Source organism: Cinclus cinclus, chromosome 20 (genome assembly GCF_963662255.1).
Source record: "Cinclus cinclus chromosome 20, bCinCin1.1, whole genome shotgun sequence".
Lineage (NCBI taxonomy): Eukaryota > Metazoa > Chordata > Aves > Passeriformes > Cinclidae > Cinclus > Cinclus cinclus.
The window spans coordinates 12,183,857-12,203,037 of NC_085065.1; the positions used below are offsets into that span (position 1 = coordinate 12,183,857).

The window sequence follows — 19,181 nt, forward strand, 5'->3', positions numbered from 1 at the left end:
TCCCCCAGCGGCCGCCTGGTCAGGTTCCAGGACCCCCTCTGTCACCCCAGTGTAGGACAGTGTCCCCAGGGCCTCACGTGCAGCCCCACCGGGGGTCCCTGCAGCCCCTCACACCACAGCTCTTGGCCAGCTCTGACAGCATCAAAGATGAAAAATTGCACTCACAGCTGGGATCGCAAAGCCAACCTGCCTTTTTCTGTCTTTTTTATTTCTTGGCACCCCCCAGCCCTGGGCAGCTGCTAGTGAGGGGCCACGGGCACTACATCCTGGGGGTTTTCAGCTCAGTGCCACAGCAGGGATGGAGGCAGCTCCTTGGCAGGCATGGCACAGCAGTGCCACATTGGAGGCGCATGGCAACCCCTGCCCCAGAGCAGTGCCCGTGGCCACCGTGGCCACAGAGCAGGGCAGCACTGGGCACCCTGGCCCTGCCTGCCCCTCACATCCCAAGGACAGCAGCAATTTGGTGTCATTTGAAAGAGGAGAAAAAAAAGAAAAAGAAAAAACATTGAGAAAAAGGGAAGATCTAGGCTTTGGCTATCTCTGAATACTGATTGGCTTTTTTTTCATCTTTGATGTTGCAGGCTAGTCTATACCGAGGAGGGTACAGCCGCTTCACTCCCTACTAGCAAGACAGACCCAGCCCCCCCACCACTGCCCCCGATGCTCACTAGCACCAAACCAAACCAGGCAGAGCCGAGGCCGAGCCTGCGGAGGAGCCGCGGGTGCTGCCCGGGTGGCCGGGGCTGGCGCCGGGCTCTGTGGGGCCACTGCACCCCACAGCCATAGGGTTACCTCGTCCTGCCGCCCGCCGGCCTCTCCTGTTCCATCCGCCCGCCCCGGGGACCGCGGGCAGCGGGGCCAGCCCTCAGCCCCAGCTGCACCCCGTTCCCACAGCCGGGAGTGGGGTCCCCTACTGCCCTGGCTGGGTGCAGAGGTACCCAGCAAGGCAGGCAGGGGTGCTCAGCCTGCAAGGATGCTCGCTGCGGGCACTGGGGTGACAGCAGCCCCCCGAGCAGCCCCTCTGCCCCATAGGAGAGAGAGGAGCCAGCTGGGGTTGCTGCCAGCTGTGGGGACTGGCGAGGCTGGGGTGGGTTCAGGATCCAGGGGCTGAGTGTGATGGGCTGGGCTGGCTGCGTGGGCTCGGTGGGCTGGGATGGTGCCTGCGTGCCCCCAGCCAGCAGCTCAGCCTGAGAGCTCCAGCGAAAGACCTGCCTCTCTTGTTTCTGTTGTAGTGAATCCGTGGCTGTTTCCTTCTGGGACCAGGAAGGGCAAAGATAATCCAAACACACACACACACACAGAAAAAAAAAAAAAAAAAAAAAGAACCCCAAAATATAAAAAAATTAAAAGCAAAGCAACAAAAAGAAAAACATAAAAAAACCCCAAACAAAATAAAAGGAGAAACAAGTGGCAGCAGCCAAGTGAGTCCCACCTGTCCACACACACCGAGCGAGCGAGTCCCAGAGGAGCCGCGGCGAGCACCGGCGGGCGGACGCGCCGGCCGGAGGGACCCCCAGCGCCCCGGCCCCAGAGCCCAGCAGGGAGGGAGCCGGTGTAGGCAGGCGTGAGGGTCCGCGGGGCCCTCACCTGCCCAGGTGCAGGCCTGGGCGCCACGTCTTCCTTTCCCCGGCACAGCAGCGCCGGGGGTGCCGGCAGAGCGCTGCGCCCTGCCCGGCTCGTGGGGCCGGGTGACGGGGTGGGGACCCGGCCTGGCGCCCCCCGAGCCCCGGCCTGGCGGCCATCAGCGTGTCCAGTGTGCGAGGCCTCGGCTCCGCGCGGAGCCGGGGCGGCTGCGGTGCTGAGGTATTGCAGGGGACGACCCTCTGCCTTTTAAAGGGAATTTTTGTTAAGAGGAGCTTGCAACTCGCTTGTGACCCCCTTCCCCTTCTTCCTCCCTCCTTCCCTGACACCTGCGCTCCCACCCAGCCTGGACCAGCCCTGACCAAAGCTGGGCCAGGCGCTGCCCCTGTCCCACTCCCGCTTGCTCTGCGGCACGGGACACGCTCACGGCCACCCGTCCCTGCCTGGGGCAGCAGGATGGCCCCCGGCCCTGGGTGCGGGGTCTCGGCCACTGCATCACCCGCAGGGGACCCACCCAAGTCACGAGGGCGTGGGCGCGTGGGCACTGCGGAGCCCACCCCGGGGTGCAGCGCCGTCCCGCGCCCCTGTGGCTCTGCCACTCCTCAAACCTCACTTTATAGTCTGCAGACGCCCCCGAGCCCCAGCGATGAGCTCCCCCTTTTCTATTCCTGGTGTACATAGCCCCGGCCCTGCCCCCTGTACAAAGCTCCGTCCATCGCTGTACTGGCTTCTCCCTTACAGCACCCCTGCGCCGCCCCAGCGTGCGGCTGGCGCTGGCCCATCCTGTATGCTTCAAAGTGTGACCATTCTAATAAACAGTATTATTATTATTATTATTATTATTATTATTACAAGGATTATTATTATTATTGAAATTATTAATAAAGATTTCTTTCTTCAACCAGGGCGACTCAGGTTTTGACTGGTTGTGCTGCAGGGGGCACGGGGCCATGGCTGCTACAGTAGATCTGGCTGGGCAGGGGGCCAGAGCCTGTGGGCAACTGGGGAACCCTTGGGGCCCCCAGCCTCAACCATGGTGAGGGAGCAGAGGGTGAAGAGCCCTTTCTTGGCTGGGACAAGCCCTTGATTCCTTGAGCCATCAGGTAATACATTCCTGAGAGCCTCAGGAGCAGTAGCTCCACCGCTGGCATTGGTGTCCCTGGCGGAGCCTGCATTCTTTGGGGACAGGGGACAGGGCTTGGGACCCCATTGCAGGAGCACTCGTCTGCTCCTGCCTGCTAATTGCTTGCTCACCAGACTGTGAGAAAATAATTGCTGCTATAAATTTTCTCTCCTCCTCACAAGATACTCGGGGGAGGCAGCGTAGGCTGGTGGCACCAGGCTGGGTCCACATTAATGAGCACAGTGGTCACTCATGCAGGGCTGCTCCTCGGGGCTGCTGCAGAGCCCGTGCTGGCAGCTCCCCACCTGGCTGAGCCCTGAGGGGCCTGTGCATCTTGGGGGCTTAGGGCAAGTATCCCAAGCCTGTGGGCAGACAGCTTGAGGCAGTGAGGGCTGCAGGAGCTGGTGGGCTTCTCAGGGCAGGTGCCCCAGTCTGGGGTCACACATGTTGCGGGCCCCTGCCAGCCACTTGCAGGGTCCTGGTCAGCACCCAGTGCGCCCCCACGGTGAGGGCTGAGCACAACCACAGGCGTGTGAGGAAAGGGTGATGAAATGCAGCCCATCACCAACTCAGGGTGATGAAATGCAGCCCATCACCAGCCCAGGATGATGAAATGCAGCCTCCCTCTGTGTCCCCCCCGACAACCCACTCGCCACATGGAGCAGACATGGCACGGGCTGCCCCACAGTTGCTTTAATGCCCATCTGAGCCGGTGCCACCGCCTGGCGTGGAGTAGACCAGCACGAGACGGCCCCAGCGCTCGGGGTCCACGGGCAGCTCGTCCCGCAGCACCGGTTCCACCAGCAACTCCAGCCGGCAGGACTGTCCCGGCGCCGGCCGCGGCACCGACAGCCCCACGGCACGGAACAGGCAGCCCTGGGCCAGCCCCAGCACCTGCGGCGCAGTCTGGCCCAGGCGGCACCGGGCGCCCTGGCTCAGGACGCGGAACCATCTGGCACGGCCAGGAGGGAAGGACCAGCGCAGGGTGAGGCTGAGCGAGAGCTGCTCGGGTTCGGGGCCCTCCTGCCACCAGAGCTGCGAGGCCGTCACGCTGTGCACCTGCGGCGGGGAGGCCGCCACGCTGGCCGTGTCCAGCACCTGCGAGGGAACCACAGCACTGCCGGGGACAGGGCGGCCACGCAGCCACCTTCCTAGAACAAGGGTGGCACTGGGGCAGGTGTCCCCACCAAGCAGTGGCAGGCACTCACCCGGACCTCCCCGAGCAGGCAGGTGAAGGATGTCTCCTGCAGGCTGGGCTGCTGGCGGGACACAGTCAAGGAGAGGTCTCGTAGGCTGCAGTCCTGCAGCTCCAGCTCGTAGCACCTGAGAGGGAAGAGGTAGAGCGGGAATGGTGCCAGGAAGCCCTGGTGTCCCATGCCTGGCTGTGGACACAGGTACAGGCAGGGCACTCACCGGCTGGTCCAGCCATGGGATCCACGGTGGCAGGCGGCGAGCAGCTTGGCCAGGCTGGGCGGCGGTGCCGGGAGGAACCGGGGGTGGTAGCGGCCATTGGGCTCTGCCGGAGGGAGCCAGGTCAGGGGGTGAGGGACTGAGCTGGTCCCACGCTCTAGAGCAGGTGCTCACTGCAGAGAGCACGGGGGGACCAGGTCCTCACCCGGCAAGGAGGTGGGGTTGCCTTCAAAGCAGAATCCCGAGTCCCAGGTGGTGACCTCCAGTGCCACTGTAAAGTCATCGGGCTGTGGCCCCTCCAGCTTGTAGAGCAGGGTCAGGAAGAGCTTGGGGGGGGCCGGCATCTGCAAAGAGAAGAGGCTGATGACCCCAAATCCACCCAGAGAGAGACAGAGACAGAGAGAGAGAGACAAAGAGAAGGTGCGTTGTGTTAGGTGTACTGGGCAGTGTGGGCAGAGCCTGGGCACACTCGCCACAAGGCCCTGGGGCCCACAGCTCAGGCCATGCAGGCCATGCCATGCTGACATGGTGCCAGCCCAGTGCTGAGGAGGGGTGAAGGGCCTCACCCCTTTACTCACCGGACAGCCACGCGCTCCTCGCCAGGGGGAATGGTGCCCTGCAGCTGCAGGGAGCTGCCCCCACACCAGGCATCTTGCAGGTAGCAGCTGGCACTCAGCATGCCCTGCTTCTCCAGGTACAGTGGCTGGATGTCCTGCGCACTGAGGTCGTACCAGGGCCCAGACTCTTCATCCTACGGCACAGGGAGAGCTGAGCTGGGGCAGCCTGGAGCAGGAACTCCCCTGCCCAGCCCAGCACAGCCTGACCAGAGCTGAGTTGTCAACCTGCACCCACCTTCCCATCCAGGAACGTGCTGCTGCCCATGCCCAGGCAGAAGGAGGTGGTGAGAGGCAGTTTGCAAATGCTGTGCGTGGGCAGGTACTCGGCCAGCGAGCCCCAGAACCTGCAGTCAAAGGTGGGTGTCAGGGCAGAGACCCCCATTATGGTCACTGCCCTGCATGGCCTCAGGTATCACCTGAACTGGGGCAGAATGGGGCCAGCTGGCTCCTGGTCAGCAGCCATGGTGTTCTGACAGACACAGTGTCCCTGCAGCTGTGTCCCACCACCCCACAGCCTTCCTGAGCCAGGGCACTGAGGGCCCCATTCCTCCCACAACACCTGCCCTCACCTGTTCTCATTCTGCAGGAAGTTTTCCTTCCCCAGGTGCTCGTAGACCCAGCCAGGAGCAAAGATGGCTGCGGAGAGGCCGAACTGCCGGATCAGGCGCAGTGACTGCAGGAAGGAGAGGTGAGCAGCGTGGGCCAGGCCAGGCAGTCACCTTGTCACCCGTCCTGTCCCCGCTCCCCCCAGGTTCCACTGGCCCCACAGCAGGGCAGGACACCACAGGGACGTGCTGCAGCATCTTCCTTTTCTGGGACGGCAGCACTAGGATCCTCCAACTCCCTCTTCACGCATGGCCAGCACTCGGGGATCCCTCACTCCTTACCAGTCCATCCCCAGGTTAGTAGCCCAACACAGCACAGCCCAGCCCAGCAGGGCCATCAGTGGGAGCTCAGAGCCCTGTGCCGGGGGAGGTCCAGGGTCGAGCTCTGGCCCATCCCTGCCCCCTGTCACACCCACCTTGTCAGTGTCGAAGCCACCACCAATCACATCCCCACGGGCAAAGACATCAACACCGACATAGATGTCGTTGAGGCGTGGACCAGCCAGCCTCTGGGTGCGCTGCAGCTGCTCCTCCTTCCAGTTGTAGTTGGTGAACAGCCCGTCACAGGCATCAAAGAACATCCTGGGGACAAGGGTCAGAGTTGCAGGGCAGATGCTATGGTCACACATGCCATGCTGGGTTTGGGGTGGGCTCATGCCCCCTGCCCACAGACAGTTTTGCCAGCCTCACCTATTATCATCGTTCAGCTCGTTCTGCCACCTCAGCGTGCCGTCCTTCAGGACGCTGTCATACCAGATCACCAGTCCTCCTGGCACGGCGCTGTGCACCCGTGCCGTCAGGTCCCGCAGGAACAGGGGCAGGTTGCCCACGGCTGCTGCCTGCCAGGAGAGAGCAGACACAGGTGGGTGAGGGCACGGGGCAGGGGCTCCCAGGGGAACAGCACGAAGGCAGGGAGATGGGCAGGGAGAGGCAGGGGGCAAGCAGGGCCACCAGGACTCACGCTCAGCTTGTTCTCGATGTTGACCAGCCAGCCGTCGAAGCGGAAGTGCTGGGCAATGCGGGCCAGCTGCTCGGCCACCGCGCCGTACGCCTCCTCGCCACCGGCCAGGAACGCCTCGCACAGCTTCTCCCCGTCTGTCCACTCCGTGATGAATGTGCCTGGGGAGGCAGTGAGAGAGTCAGCTGCACATGCTGGTGAATCCACCTCACTGCTGGGGCTGCCCCAGGCTCAGCCCTGCCCTCACCCAGCACAGGGACGCTGTTCCGGTGCGCTGCATTTGTCCAGACCACGGGCGGGATGGTCACAGTGTGGTGGCTGAAGTAGACGAAGATGTCGATGTAGCGCCAGTGGTAGAAGACATAGGGATTGCGTGTGGCCGAGCCCTGGATGAACCTGCAGAGGGAAAAGGGTTGGGCAGTGCAAGAAGAACGCTGGCAGATCCTGTGGGGCTGGGTAGGAGCCTGACTCACAGCTGGAGCCGGGCAGAACTGTGGCACTGAGCCACTTCTGAACATCCCAGCCTGAGCAAGGTTCCCCGAGCGCTGGTGCCAAGAGCCAATCACCCCATCCCTGCTGACCCGCGGCTCGGCCGGCAGGACACTCAAACAGCAGTTTGAGACGCTGAGCTCCACCGTCACACCTCCCTCCCACCTAGCACGTACCTGTCCTCCAAGTAGCCGCCCCGCATGTCGTGGCACACCAGCGTCCGGGGCCGCCTGCTGTGGAGCGGGGGCTGCCGCTTGGCCAGAGGCACGGCTGACACATTGAACTCATCGTTGCTGTTGGGCTGCCAGGCCAGCAGTTCCTCCAGGCCGGACAAGAAGAAGCTGATGGGCTCCGTCGTCTTCGTGTCGAAGTACCGTGCTGGGAAGGACGGGCGGGCAGTTCAGCTCGGGGTCAGCAGCGAGCAGCGCCCGTGCAGCTCCGTGCGGGACCGACACTGCCCCATCCCCGTGGGGTCCGCGGGGCCTCTCCCGGTGCCTCCCTCACCTGGCAGGGGCTGCGGGCGGTCGCTGATGGTTTCGTGCAGGACAGTGGTTCCCTGCACGTCCGCCGCCGGCTGGAAGCTGCCCCGGGAGGTGAGTGAGGGCCGGGCCGGGCCAGCACCGCGGCCAGCGCCGACCGGACCCTGCCGGCCCCGGCCCCGGCCCCGGCTCCGGTCCCCATCGCGCTCCCGGTCCCGGAACCCATCCCATCACCGTCCCCCCACGCTGGTCCCGGCCGCGATCGCGGCCCCGGGCCCCTCCATCCACCTCCGCCGCCGCCTCGCGGCCCGCTCCGTCTCGGCCGGCTCCCCGGTGCCGGGCTCGGCGCCGGGCTCGGTGCCCGTTCTCTTCCCCCGCCGTCCCGGGCCCTCCGCCGCCTCCGCCATGGCGCTGCCGCCGCCGCCGCTCCCGCTCTGACCGCTCCGCCGCCGCCGCCGGGCCCGGCTCTGCCGGGGGCGCGGCCCCGCAGCTCCGCCCGTCCGGTCCGCTCCGCCCCCGGCACCGCCCGCCCGGGGCCCGGGATGGACCGCGTGTGGCCCGGGGTGGGCTGTACGTCCCGGGATGGGCTGAATGTCCTGGGAAGGAACCACATGCCTGGGAATGGATTGCGTGTCCTGAGGTAGAATGTGTGTGAATGAATCCATGTGCTGGGATGTAACCTGTGTCCGTAACAGGCCCTGCTGGGCAGCTGGGGACGGATACGGTACCTGGTTCACAGGGGTCAGCGTGGCCAAGGAGCTTTGCCCATGCCATGGGACCAGGCTGGGGCCCTGGGCTGATGCCCCTACCCCTCAGGCACAGCAGTGAATGTCCTGACCTGCCTCACTTGGCCACCACCATCCACCCACTCCCCACATGTGCGGCCAGGGCTCTATTTCACGTCATCCTAAGTCCCCCCAGTCCGTTCCCCTCCCTCCTGTTCTGGTGTTCTGGTTTCCAGATGCAGCCCTGCTCAGCCCAGCCACAGACCCAGCAATCCAGACCCTGACACCCTCAGACCCACCTGCTCCCTGTGGATGTGCTGGATAATCTGCACTCCTGACAGCCCTGCCACCCTTCCTAGCCTGTCCTGTTCCCAGGCTGACACTGCATGCAGCTCCTGGCCCTTGGGGCACATGGCCCATGCCATGCCTGGCACAGGTCTCCCAGCTCTCCAGGGACAGTTTGCTCTTCCCTCTCCACCTCCAGCTCAGCAGCACCATGCCAGCCCTCAGCTCTCTGGGAGCCCCTGCACCCCAGGAGAACAACCCTGCCCTGAGTCCCCTGGAGCCTCCCAACACAAAGCAAGAGGACACTGAGGGTGTGAGCAAGGCTGGAAATGTGAGGTGTTTAATGTGGCATGAGCTGAATGGGGGGTCAGCAGGCTGGCCTATGCTACTGCTGCATCTACACAAACATGAAGCCTGGCCAGCAGATAACCAAAGGGAAGAGGAAGTGGCTGAGGCCAAAGGCCCCACGCCCAGGGCTGCTGGTGGGGAGAGAGCCCTTCCTGAGCAGAGGCTGTGGTGAGCGGTGACGGAACCCGTAGAGGGAAGTGACACAATTCCCTCCCCACAGGGGTACCCAGCCCCCACTGCAACACCTGCAGTGTGGCAGGAAAGGGCCCTTAGTGGTTTATTGCCTTTCCAGATGGTGCTGAGCACCACTGGCACAAGGAGGAACACGGTGTGAGTGTCTGCACCAGCAGTCACACCGCTCCATTGGTGCCAGCTCAGCAAGGCTGTGCCTGGCAAACCCAGCTCTGGAGTGGGGAGAGCGGGTGAACTCCCTGCCCGCCCCAGGTGAGCTCCATGCCCACCCCAGGTGAGCAGCTGCTTCCTGGTCACTAACGTGGCAGGGGCTTGAAACTGCTCCAACTCTTCCAGGTGTGTCTGGTTGGCCTTGAGGCGCCACAGTGAGGGAATTCACACACTGGTGCGGCTGCTGGGGGTAGTGGCACTAGGGTGACTAACAGCATAATGGGGGTGGCACTCCTGGGATGAGAGGGACAGGGGTTCCTTGGCCACCTGGCCTGGCACAGGAGGCGTGGGAAGGGCCTGGTGCTCAGGGGTCCCCGCTGTACTTGATGAGGTGGCCACTGAAGGTGATGTAAGTGTCGTACTCATCACTGAAGATGGCGTTCTCACGCTCACCCTTGTAGAGCCGCACCCAGACCTCATCCTGCTCCTTCAGCTCCAGCATGACGCTCTGGCTCTGCATGATGCTGCGGTCGCTCACCTGGGCGTACAGGATCACCACCTCCGCCCCATTGCGCATGATGTGCAGGTACGTCTCCTTCTGGTTCCAGGTGTGCACGTTGAGGCTGAAGTAGTAGATCCCGGGGATGTAGCAGTAAAACTTGCCCGTGAACATGTTGAAGTGGTCGTAGAGGTTGACAAACTCCGTGTCGAAGATGAGGGTCTGGTAGTAGTCGTTGCTGTGCAGGGGTTTCTTGCGGCCCACGGAGAAGGCAGCGTAGTGGCTCTTGCAGCGCTCCCCCGGGGCGCCCATGCTGCCCTTCTGTCCCTTGGGCCCTGCGTGGCCCCTGCTGCCGGCCACCCCCGTCTTGCCGAACTTTCCCTGCATGCCACGCTCACCACGGTCCCCCTTCTCTCCTGGACAGAGCAGGAGGGAGAGTTCGGCTGTCAAGCAAGGGCCAGAGCTGAACCCAGCACCCCGAAAGCCCCTTCCCCAGAGAGGGATGGAGGGAGCAGGGACCCAGCATCCTGCCCCAGCCCCCAGTCACACCCCAGTGTGGCTCCTACCCTCTGGGCAGGCACAGGACCACTGCCACCAGCCATTTCTCATTCCCAGTCTGCGCAAGAGCTGGCACTGTGAGCCCAGCTCAGTGCTGGACCTGGGGCAATGCTGACAAGGCAGTGTGGGGTCCTGCCAGCCCTCACCTTTCAGGATGGTCATGTTGATCTGAGGCATGGGCTGGTACTGGGGGTAGAAGCGCTTTTCAGGTGGGGGGCAGCAGCGGACACAGCGGGGCTGTGGGGGCAGCCCCTCCTGGGCACCATCAGTCTTCTGCTCCTGTGTGGCCCTGGCAAGGCAGAAAGCAAAGCACAACAGGGAGCTATGGGGGACGGGGCAGGGGCCCTCTGCGCTGCCAGGGCTGCCCTGGCCCCGGCCGCGGAGCACCATGGCTCTGAGGTCCCCTCACCTGGCAGCTTGGTGCTGGGATGGGGCCTCACTGGGGTCTGTCCACCATCGCTGGTCAGGGATGGAGCTGCTCTGGCTCCCCACAGGGCAGGGCAGCAGGAAGATCAGCAGAACACCATGCAACCACAGCCCCTCCATGCCTTGGCTGTGCCCTGTGAGGTGCCAGGGACAGCTGAGGGGGACGGGAATGAGGAGACTCCCAGCCCAGCCATGCCCTGAGCTGTCCTGGGACAGGACCTGTTCACTGCATGGCCCCTGGGTTCTGGCTGGGCTGTGGTATAGTGTTACCCCAGTGAGCACCTGGGGACACCCACGCTGGGGCAGTTCAGGGGCTCTGGGCTCACGAACAGGAGGGCCAGGGCTTTTCAGTCCCTGACCCCTGGCACATACAGAGATGGGATTACCTCAGGAGCTGAGAGTGGAGCAGAGCAGCAGCCTCTGACTGGGCCAAGTCCTGGACCAAGTGCTGCTGCTGCTGCTCAGCCCGGCTTCAGCTGCCTCCCATGGACGCCCAAGAACAGCAATTTAGGATGTCAGCACCTGCAAAATTACAGACAGATCCAGATACCGTGGGGCAAATGTCAGGGTGCAGCCCTGCCTGTGTGTGGCCCAGCCGGGCCCAGAGAGGCAATCTGCACCCCGGTCCTGCGAGGGGGTCCCGTGCCCTGGGGGCTGCCAGCCCAAGGGTTGGAAAGGGGACAAGGCCCACTCCTCCAGAGAGAGGCATGTGGGCTGGCTGCCACAGAGAGAAACCTTTCCGAGAGCCCACACCCTGTATGGGGCCAAAACTAATATTTGCAGTGGTGGTGGCACTGTGGCCCAGCCCGGGCGCTCCGTGACCCCTCCCTCTATTATCAAAGCCGTATCTGCTGGAGACGTGAGGCCGGGCACGAAGCACCTCGCCCTTTGGCCCCGAGGTGAGCCTTGGCCAAACAGGGGTGTAGCACTGCCCAGCAGCGCCGGGCATCCCGCGGCAGCAGGGTCCGAGCCGGGATGGGATGGCTGCTATCTCAGCCAGGTGCCTCCCTGGGCTGGCACACGGGTGTGCCCTCTGCCGTGTTCCCCTCCCGAGCAGCCTCGGCGGCACCGCCCGGCTCCGCTGCAAGGGTTCTGAGGGTCGGGCAGCACCAAGGGCCGTCTATTCCTGTCCTGTTCTCTGCGGCTGAGCCAGCCCATGACGAATTTTGGGCTAGAATTCCGTTGTTCTGGTGAGCGCGGCTCTCAGAGCATGGGTGGCTGTTCCCGTTGTCCCCGTCGTCCCCAGGTGTGGGGTCCAAGGGACCGTGCGTGCTCCCGCAGCAGGTGCGGAGAGCGTCTGAGGCCTGGGGGCAGATGCCTGGATTATGAGTCACTGGAGCTGGGAAGGGGCGGAGGGATTGGGAAAGGCTCCAAAGGGCTTTTCCTGCTGCTCAAACCCTCTGCCAAGGGCCTGGCCCCTTCATACACTTCCCGGTGTATGTCCTCTGTCTCCCACCGCGTTGTCTCGGTGCTGCCAGGTGTGGAGGGAGGCAGGGGAGAAGGAGATCCATGGATAGAAGCGTGGAGGAGGCCAGCCAGCGGCTGGTGAGCAGGTGTCACCCAGGGGAGCCTTGGCCCGGGGTCCGCTCACCCTGCCTGGCCTCCAGCTGTGCCAGATGTGCAGCACTGACCACGGCAGAGAGCATGCTGGGGCTCTGGGAAGCCTGTGGCTTTCCCTCAGCTCTGGGACCGTCACACCAGGCATTCCTCTGGGACTGCAGCAGGCTTGGCCCTGGGGTACACACCGAGTCCCAGGGAGCTGCTCCAGGAGAAACCCTTCACCAGAGAGTTCCCATGGTGGAGGGCAGTGCTCCCCAGGCTGTCGAGAGCAGAGGCGACTGTGGGGTGCATGCAGGGTGCTGTCAGCAGCCCACAGGGTTCACTGGGCCTCCGGCGTGTCCCCCCTGCTCCCTGCAGGTGTGCTGGGTGGGAGGTGCCCACCTGTGCACAGGCACACACAGTCCTGCCAGGGGACGCGGGCTTTCCCATCAGGGCTGGCTGCCCTCCAGGAGCAGCCAGAGATTTAAACTCAGTGGCTGCAGAAGCCTTGGGATTGCAAGTCAAAACATCCCCAAAATTCCAGATGGAGATGAAGACTAGGATGAAACTGAACAAACACTAGGGGAGGGATAAGGGGCTTGGGGCAGTGCAGAGCCAGCAGGACCAGCATTTCCAGCCCACAGTCTCTCTTTAGGGTGGTGGATACAAACTTCCCTGCATCACAGCAGCCAGAACTGCTGTGCCTCTGGGGTCGTGCTGGTAGGCCAGGCCCCCCCATGTGCTGCTGCAGACGCTGGAATGGTTGCAGAGCCCTGTTCTTCTCCAGAGCAGGGCAGACCTGGCAGGCAGCAGGGTGTGGGCTGCATGGGGCAAATGTGGGGAAGGAGCATGGGGTAGTTGCAGCCCTCCAACTTCTGCAGCATCAGCAAGACGTTGTGCTGGGGATCCCAACAGCCAATGTGATCCCCAAAGAGAAGTCGAAGGTGGCCTAGCACAGGCTTCGCATGTTCCTAGCAATGGGTTTTTTGGGAACACAGCTGGGGTAGGGCCGGGGGGATCAGTGTCCTTGCAGAGCCGCGGTGGGTCGGTGAGGCTCAGCCGTGGGGTCCCCACTGCTCCTTGGCAGGCAGGGCAAGGGCCTCGCTCGGCTGGGGGGGGCACAGGGACCGATCCGCCTGCCTGGTCGTGTGCCAGGACACCCGAGCGCTTGTCGAGGCGGAGCCGCCTCCCGGTACCGCGGCACCGCCGCCGCAGCGTCCGCAGATGGGAGCGGGACGCGCTGCAGCTCCGGAGTGACCTCCCAGAGGAGGCCCCCCAGACCTGCCCCCCAAACCTACCTCTGCGGCCCTAGAGCATCGCCCGGGCCGGCGCGGAACCTGCCCACGGCCGAGCGCTGCCTCCGGCTCCGGAGCCGCCTCTCCCCGCTCGGCCCGGGCGGAAATGCACTTTTTGGAAGCGCAGGAGGCAGCGAGGCACGGACGAGGCTCGCAGCCCTCCCTCCCCCGCCAGATGTGCGCCCGCGGCTGCTTTAACCATGTGCGCTGCCGGGACCGGCCGCCTCTCCCGTCCGTGCTCCGGGAGCGCAGCCGGCACGGGCCCCCCGAGCTGCTGCGGGGCCCGGCATCCCGGAGGGTGCAGCTGGCCCCGCTCCCAACCCCGAGGGCACCCCGGCCAGCACAGCCCCAGGGGCTCCAGCCTTTGGCAGCCGGACACGCACACGGGTCCCAAGGCGCGGGGCTGGCTCTACCCCGCTCCCCCACCCGAGGGGCGGCGGGACATAAGGAACAAGCAGGACAAGGACGGAATGTGTTACGGGCTGGAGCAGGGCAGCACTGGGGTCACGCCCGCCGGGCAGCCGAGCTGCGCCCACCCCAGAGAGCCGGGCCCTGCTCTGCGCGGACCACAGCTCCCGGCAGCACCCGCGGTGCAGCGGGAGGGGCGGTGGGGGCGCGGTGACACGCGGGGTCTCCTGGGAGCTGTAGTTTCTGCACCAGACGGGGAGGCCGGGGCGCTGCCGGGAGCTGTAGGCGGCGGCTGCGCGCGGGGGAGGCGGCGCCGCGGTGAGCGGGGACACGGGCGGGGGTGCGGGGACACGGGCCGGCGTGGGGGGGTCCCCACCGGGCGGGGGCACCGCGGACCTCGAGCACCCTGCCCGTGCGGCAGCGCTAGGGTCCCCGGGGCTGTGCCCAGCGCGGAGGTCCCGGGGGCGCGGGGATCCTCGTGGCCCTGCTCAGTGCGGGCGGTTCCTCGGCTGCCCGTCAGCTCGGCCGGGGAGGGGGCGCGGGGGTCCCCAAGGGCGCGCCCGGCTGAGGCGGGGAGCCCCCGTGTCCTTAGAGAGGCGGCCCGTGTCCATCTCGGGGGTGTTGGGGGATCCGCGTGTCCATCCCAGGGATGCTGGGGAGTCCCCGTGTCCATCCCGGCGGTGTTGGGGGGGGGGGGTTCCCGGGGCTCTGCCCAGGCGCACGCTCCGCGATCCCGACAGGACCGGAGGCGCTCCCGTGCCCCCGTGCGGGGCCGGCCCTGCACGCTCAATGCCGCCTCTGTTCGCCACCGTGGCTACTGAAAGGCACATTGAGACCCCGCGGGACGGCCCTTGGGAGAGAGTTCTGGGATGGCAGCTGGGCGTCTCTGCCCCGGGATGGGGGTCTGTGCCCCAGGCTGCGTGGCACGGGGCGAGCACGGGTCCAGTGGTGGCTGCTTGCCGCCCGCGCAGCCCGGAGTGCCCGTCTGCGGGGAAGGAGGTGGCCCAGAGGGGCACTGTTGGCCCCGTGGGTGGGCACAGGCCAGGGTGGGCTTACGATGCTCACATGTGGAGGACACGCTGTGAGCCTGGGCCGGGGTGAGGGGGTCCCGTGCCTGCGAGGCTAGGAAGGTCAGGGTGTGTGTCCCTTGGGCCCTGCGCTTCCTGCTCAGGTGTTGGCATCCTGCTTGGGTGGAGCTGCCACGTGTCTCCCAGTGTCCCTGTGTGCCTGGGGACAAGCTCAGAGCTCATCTGTGGGGTTGGTTCTCACGGCCGTGGGAGCTGGGCCAGGCTGCTCAGCCACTCTGGAAGCAGCAAGTCATCCTTGCCACCGGAGGGGAACCCGCTTCCTCCCAGGACTCTGTGGGGACATGCCCCAGGACACTGGTACACGGGGCTCAGCTTGAGCCGGGTGCCTCAGCTCGCTGCCTGGGCTGCAGTGACCATGGGACAGGTAGAGGTGCCGGGCAGGTCGTGCAGTCCTGCCAACACGCTGGGGCTCCTGGTCAGGGGGCGCAGAGGGAGCCAGGTGAGAAGGGCTGAGGGTGGTTCCAGCAGCAAACAGCCCCTGGGCACTATGGCTCTCACCTGCTTGAGGTGGGGACACCTTCTGCTGCAGGAGAGGGGATGGGGCCCCTCGTGGCTGTGTTCTGCTGTCCCCTGAGCTCAGGCAGCACCAAATCCAGCTCTCTGACCTTCTCTCTCCCCTCTTTCCACCAGGTTCTCCTTGCCCCCTCTCTCATGCCAGTCCCGCCCTGCCATGAGTCTATGAGCCCCCTCCGGATCAGCGTGGGTGGTCTGCCTGTGCTCGCGTCCATGACCAAGGGTGCTGACCCCCGCTTCCGACTGCGCTGGAAAGCCATCGTGCTGTCCTCAGCCTGCCTGGGGCTCGTGCTGTTGCTCTTCTGCCTGCACCGCTCCTCCCCAGCACGGCATGGCCCCCCCAGCCCTCGCGCCTGGCAGCTTGGCCTGCAGGCAGGGGAGCGCTACAATGACACGTACCCGCTGTCCCCACCCCAGAGGAACCCCGAGGGCGTGCGCTACCGCATCGGCCTCATTGCGGACCTGGACACACAATCCCGGGGCTCCCAGGAGCACACCTGGTTCAGTTACCTGAAGAAGGGTTACCTGGTACTGTCAGATAGTGGGGACAGAGTGATGGTGGAGTGGGACAAGGATGAGAGCATGCTGCAGTCCCACCTGGCTGAGAAGGGCCGGGGCATGGAGCTCTCAGAGCTGGTGGTGTTCAACGGGAAGCTCTATGCTGTGGACGACCGGACAGGTGTGGTCTACCAGATCGAGGGCAACAAGGTGGTGCCCTGGGTGATCCTCCCAGATGGGGACGGCACTGTGGGGAAAGGTGAGCTCCCGTCCTGCCCTGTGAAGCCCTTGGCTCTTGTCAGCTTGTTGGGGTGGAGTGCACCTTTCCTGTGACCTCTGAGCCCGGCCAAGACATGGCACTTCCTGCTGAGAGACCAGCTGGCTGCATGGGGGACACTGAGCCCAGCAGCGGGCTCAGGGCTGTAGGGTTTGGGGTATGTGGGACAGTCTGATGGCCATGTGCTGACTGAGCCCCCCTCGTGCCATTCTTTCCACCACAGGCTTCAAGGCAGAGTGGCTGGCAGTGAAGGATGAGCACCTGTATGTGGGAGGACTGGGCAAGGAGTGGACCACCACGACAGGGGAGGTGGTGAACGAGAACCCCCAGTGGGTGAAGGTCATTGGCTACAAGGGTGACGTGAGCCACGAGAACTGGGTGACAAACTACAATGCGCTGAGGGCTGCAGCGGGGATCCGGCCCCCAGGTATGGAGCAGGGCAACCTCCTGCCACCCCATATCCATGCTCTTGATGGCTCCAGAACCATACAGCCACCCTCCCCAGGGATACTGGCACTGGGTGAGATTTAGAGGCTGCTGGAAGCCAGAGATCTCCCCTTGTCCTGGTCATTTTCCTCTGCTGCCTGTTCCAGGAGCAGATGAAGGGTGACTCAGCTGGCATTGGGCCCCCAGGCAGAGTGGGGTGTGCTGGGTGCCCCTTCCTGGCTCTGGGAGGAACTGGGACTGGAAAGGTCATAGGGCATGCCTGTGCGGGGCTGTGGTGTGTTTTGGAGGGGAAGGCAAAGGGAGAGGCTCCCGCCCCAGCGTGGCTGGTGGTCCTGTGGCCTGCGTGGTCACACTGCACTTCCTGCCGCAGGGTACCTGATCCATGAGTCGGCCTCGTGGAGCGACACGCTGCAGCGCTGGTTCTTCCTGCCGCGCCGCGCCAGCCACGAGCGCTACAGCGAGAAGGCGGACGAGCAGCGGGGCACCAACCTGCTGCTCAGTTCCACCCAGGACTTCGGGGATGTGACAGTGGGGCGTGTGGGCGAGGTGGTTCCCACCCACGGCTTCTCCTCCTTCAAGTTCATCCCAGACACAGACGACCAGATCATCGTGGCACTTAAATCAGAAGAGGACAATGGCAAGATCTCCAGCTACATCATGGCCTTCACACTGGATGGGCGCTTCCTCCTGCCCGAGACCAGGATTGGCAGTGTGAAGTACGAGGGCATTGAGTTTATTTAACAGACATCTGGAGCGAGTGGAGGTGCGTGGGCAGCCTGGGGACACGGGCAGGCCCTGCTCCTAGACCGGGCTCCGTGAGGGATGCCAGGCAGCGCTCCCAGCTCTGTCCTCTGTCCTGGGCTCTCCTGTAAAGTGTTGACTGAGCTGCAGCAGGTGTGGTGGAACTGTTTCGGCAGTGGCACCTGGTGGCAAGGGACTGCCACCACAGGGTGCTCCCGGCCCCGGGACAGTGTCCAGGTGCTGCAGTGCTGGGCCCAGGCAGGTTCCCCTGCAGCCCTTGGTGCCCAGCCCTGAATTGTGACAGACCCATCTGCAGTGGGTTGGTGGCTCTGGTGACATCTGCGCTCTGGGTTTGCAGCTGAGCCCCAGCTCTGCAGCTCTGCCTTGTGTGGCCTGGGGCTCCCCGGGTGGAGGGGGGTGTGCAGCCTTGGGGAATTTCATCAGGCTTTCTATCCAGAAGCTGTTTTTCCTTCCCTTTTCCCATACGCTGGGTGAGGTGATGGCGGGGGCGTGTGTCAGAGAAAAGTTTCACGTGGGAGTGGGACAGTGTCTGTGTCCCTCTGCTCCTGTGACCACAGGGGATGCAGCGGGTCCCTCACCACTGTGGTTCCAGCACAGTGGCTTTGTCTATGGGGCAGGGGGAGCAAGTGTTCATGATGGGGCCACCAGCTGTGGCCAGATGTAAAGTGGGCCCACCCCAGTGCCATTCCCAGGCCACACCCTCAGAGATGTGTGTGTGTGCTCGCCATGTGTCTTCTCCAAGTCCTGGCTCATGGCTCCAGCCGCAGAACTGTCAGCTCTGGGAAGAGCTGAGCCTTGGACAGGATCTGCTGGGAGCTGGCAGCAGTGCAGACATGCTGTCCAAGGGCTGCTGTGCTCGGTGCAGGAGCAGAGCCAGGAGCTCCAGTTTTGCTTCCCAGAGCCGGCACCAGCTGAGAAACGTTCACAGCAGCCCAGGGCTTTGGCCAGGGAGCCCTTCCTATGCTTGCCATCATGTTGTGAAATTGCAGCCGCAGCCCGTGGCCCCCAGGAAGAACTTGTGTGGTTTCAGGAGCCACAAGTGTCAAAGGGGCCTCTGCTGGCCTCAGGGACCTCCTGGGCCCCTCTGACCAAGGGGCTGCGGCTCCCGGCCTGCCCCCGCTGACCTGGCTCAGGCTTGCCCTGCCCCAGGTCAAGGGCAGCACATCCTCACACCTGGACCAGTGTTTGGCTCTGTGGTGTCTCTGGTTTGGTCCCCTCTAACACTGCCTCTAGGGCATGTCTGCCAGCAAACGGAGCTTCAGAGAGCTGGCCACTGTGGTGTGGGGGGCCCTTGTGCCCCCTGTATCCCTCTGTCATGCCCTGGCACTGCTCTGCTGTGGGGTGCAGCCATGCTGAGGGAGGGAGAGGGCCTGTTGTGCAGCAGCCAGGCTGTGGTTGGGTGGAAGGATCTGCAGAGTGGATGGGGCCCTGCGAAGAACCCAGCCAGGCTGCTCCCCCCATCCCTGTTTACAGTGTCAGCACCTCCGTGAACCATGCAGAGCGAGGACGAGGCCAGACATGTGTTTTCATTTAGCCCAGACAATGACTCGGCCAGTGCTGGGCTGCGAGCGGATGCGCTTGTCTCGAGGCATGACCTGTCCCCAGTGCTGTCACAGACTTGGCTTTGGCCCCTGCACGTGGCCTCAGGATCCTGCAGCACCCAGCCCAGGGCACCCAGGATGCATTTGCAGCCCACACTGGGTGCCAGCTGGCCACAGTCCATGATGGTCACTCAACCATCCCTTGCACTTGGGTTGGCAATCTCTCCTGGCCTCGCTCACCCTCCTGGCCTCACTCACCCTCCCAGCCCAGCGCCGACAGCTCCACAGCACCTGTTGTGGCCCCAGGGCTGTGCCAGTGGCTGTCCCTGCTACCTGGTCCCTTGTCCCTTGGGCTGAAGCATCCCTGG

General features: G+C 64.4%; 4 protein-coding genes across 4 annotated transcripts in view; 2 read left to right on the forward strand and 2 right to left on the reverse strand.

The window, feature by feature from the left end:
* The window catches only part of RBFOX3 (RNA binding fox-1 homolog 3), a 99,905-nt gene extending 97,435 nt beyond the window's left edge, over nucleotides 1–2,470 (forward strand). Inside the window, exon 15 of the mRNA XM_062506027.1 lies at nucleotides 582–2,470. Coding sequence (XP_062362011.1) covers nucleotides 582–626 — 45 coding nt within the window. The 3' untranslated portion in view covers nucleotides 627–2,470. The remainder of the gene's footprint in view (nucleotides 1–581) is intronic.
* Nucleotides 2,471–3,397: 927 nt separating this feature from the next.
* Nucleotides 3,398–7,675, reverse strand: ENGASE (endo-beta-N-acetylglucosaminidase). Its single transcript, XM_062506202.1, has 14 exons — nucleotides 7,551–7,675; nucleotides 7,288–7,364; nucleotides 6,960–7,161; nucleotides 6,542–6,690; nucleotides 6,298–6,455; nucleotides 6,027–6,175; nucleotides 5,753–5,918; nucleotides 5,301–5,404; nucleotides 4,967–5,075; nucleotides 4,693–4,865; nucleotides 4,320–4,474; nucleotides 4,118–4,220; nucleotides 3,913–4,027; nucleotides 3,398–3,802 (listed from the first exon to the last, which is right to left on the reverse strand). The coding sequence occupies exons 1-14, from the start codon at nucleotides 7,667–7,669 to the stop codon at nucleotides 3,398–3,400; spliced, it is 2,184 nt and encodes a 727-aa protein (XP_062362186.1). The 5' UTR covers nucleotides 7,670–7,675.
* A 918-nt stretch (nucleotides 7,676–8,593) lies between these two features.
* C1QTNF1 (C1q and TNF related 1) lies at nucleotides 8,594–10,869 on the reverse strand. Its single transcript, XM_062506104.1, has 4 exons — nucleotides 10,832–10,869; nucleotides 10,429–10,579; nucleotides 10,166–10,308; nucleotides 8,594–9,877 (listed from the first exon to the last, which is right to left on the reverse strand). The coding sequence occupies exons 2-4, from the start codon at nucleotides 10,563–10,565 to the stop codon at nucleotides 9,327–9,329; spliced, it is 831 nt and encodes a 276-aa protein (XP_062362088.1). The 5' UTR covers nucleotides 10,566–10,579; nucleotides 10,832–10,869; the 3' UTR covers nucleotides 8,594–9,326.
* A 4,443-nt stretch (nucleotides 10,870–15,312) lies between these two features.
* CANT1 (calcium activated nucleotidase 1) lies at nucleotides 15,313–17,362 on the forward strand. The gene is made up of 3 exons (XM_062506139.1): nucleotides 15,313–16,045; nucleotides 16,287–16,490; nucleotides 16,881–17,362. The coding sequence occupies exons 1-3, from the start codon at nucleotides 15,313–15,315 to the stop codon at nucleotides 17,249–17,251; spliced, it is 1,308 nt and encodes a 435-aa protein (XP_062362123.1). The 3' UTR covers nucleotides 17,252–17,362.
* Nucleotides 17,363–19,181: the final 1,819 nt, after the last annotated feature.

Coding starts and splice junctions, on each gene's coding strand:
- CANT1 (XM_062506139.1), top strand. CDS start 15,313: ATGGGGCCCCTCGTGGCTGTGTTCTGCTGTCCCCTGAGCTCAGGCAGC. Junction 16,046..16,286: donor GGACGGCACTGTGGGGAAAG/GTGAGCTCCCGT, acceptor TTTCCACCACAG/GCTTCAAGGCAGAGTGGCTG. Junction 16,491..16,880: donor AGCGGGGATCCGGCCCCCAG/GTATGGAGCAGG, acceptor TTCCTGCCGCAG/GGTACCTGATCCATGAGTCG.
- ENGASE (XM_062506202.1), bottom strand. CDS start 7,669: ATGGCGGAGGCGGCGGAGGGCCCGGGACGGCGGGGGAAGAGAACGGGC. Junction 5,405..5,752: donor GTGGCTTCGACACTGACAAG/GTGGGTGTGACA, acceptor TCCTTCCTGCAG/TCACTGCGCCTGATCCGGCA. Junction 4,866..4,966: donor GCACGTTCCTGGATGGGAAG/GTGGGTGCAGGT, acceptor CCTGTGCCGTAG/GATGAAGAGTCTGGGCCCTG.
- C1QTNF1 (XM_062506104.1), bottom strand. CDS start 10,565: ATGGAGGGGCTGTGGTTGCATGGTGTTCTGCTGATCTTCCTGCTGCCC. Junction 10,309..10,428: donor TCCCAGCACCAAGCTGCCAG/GTGAGGGGACCT, acceptor CTGCCTTGCCAG/GGCCACACAGGAGCAGAAGA. Junction 9,878..10,165: donor CAACATGACCATCCTGAAAG/GTGAGGGCTGGC, acceptor TGCTCTGTCCAG/GAGAGAAGGGGGACCGTGGT.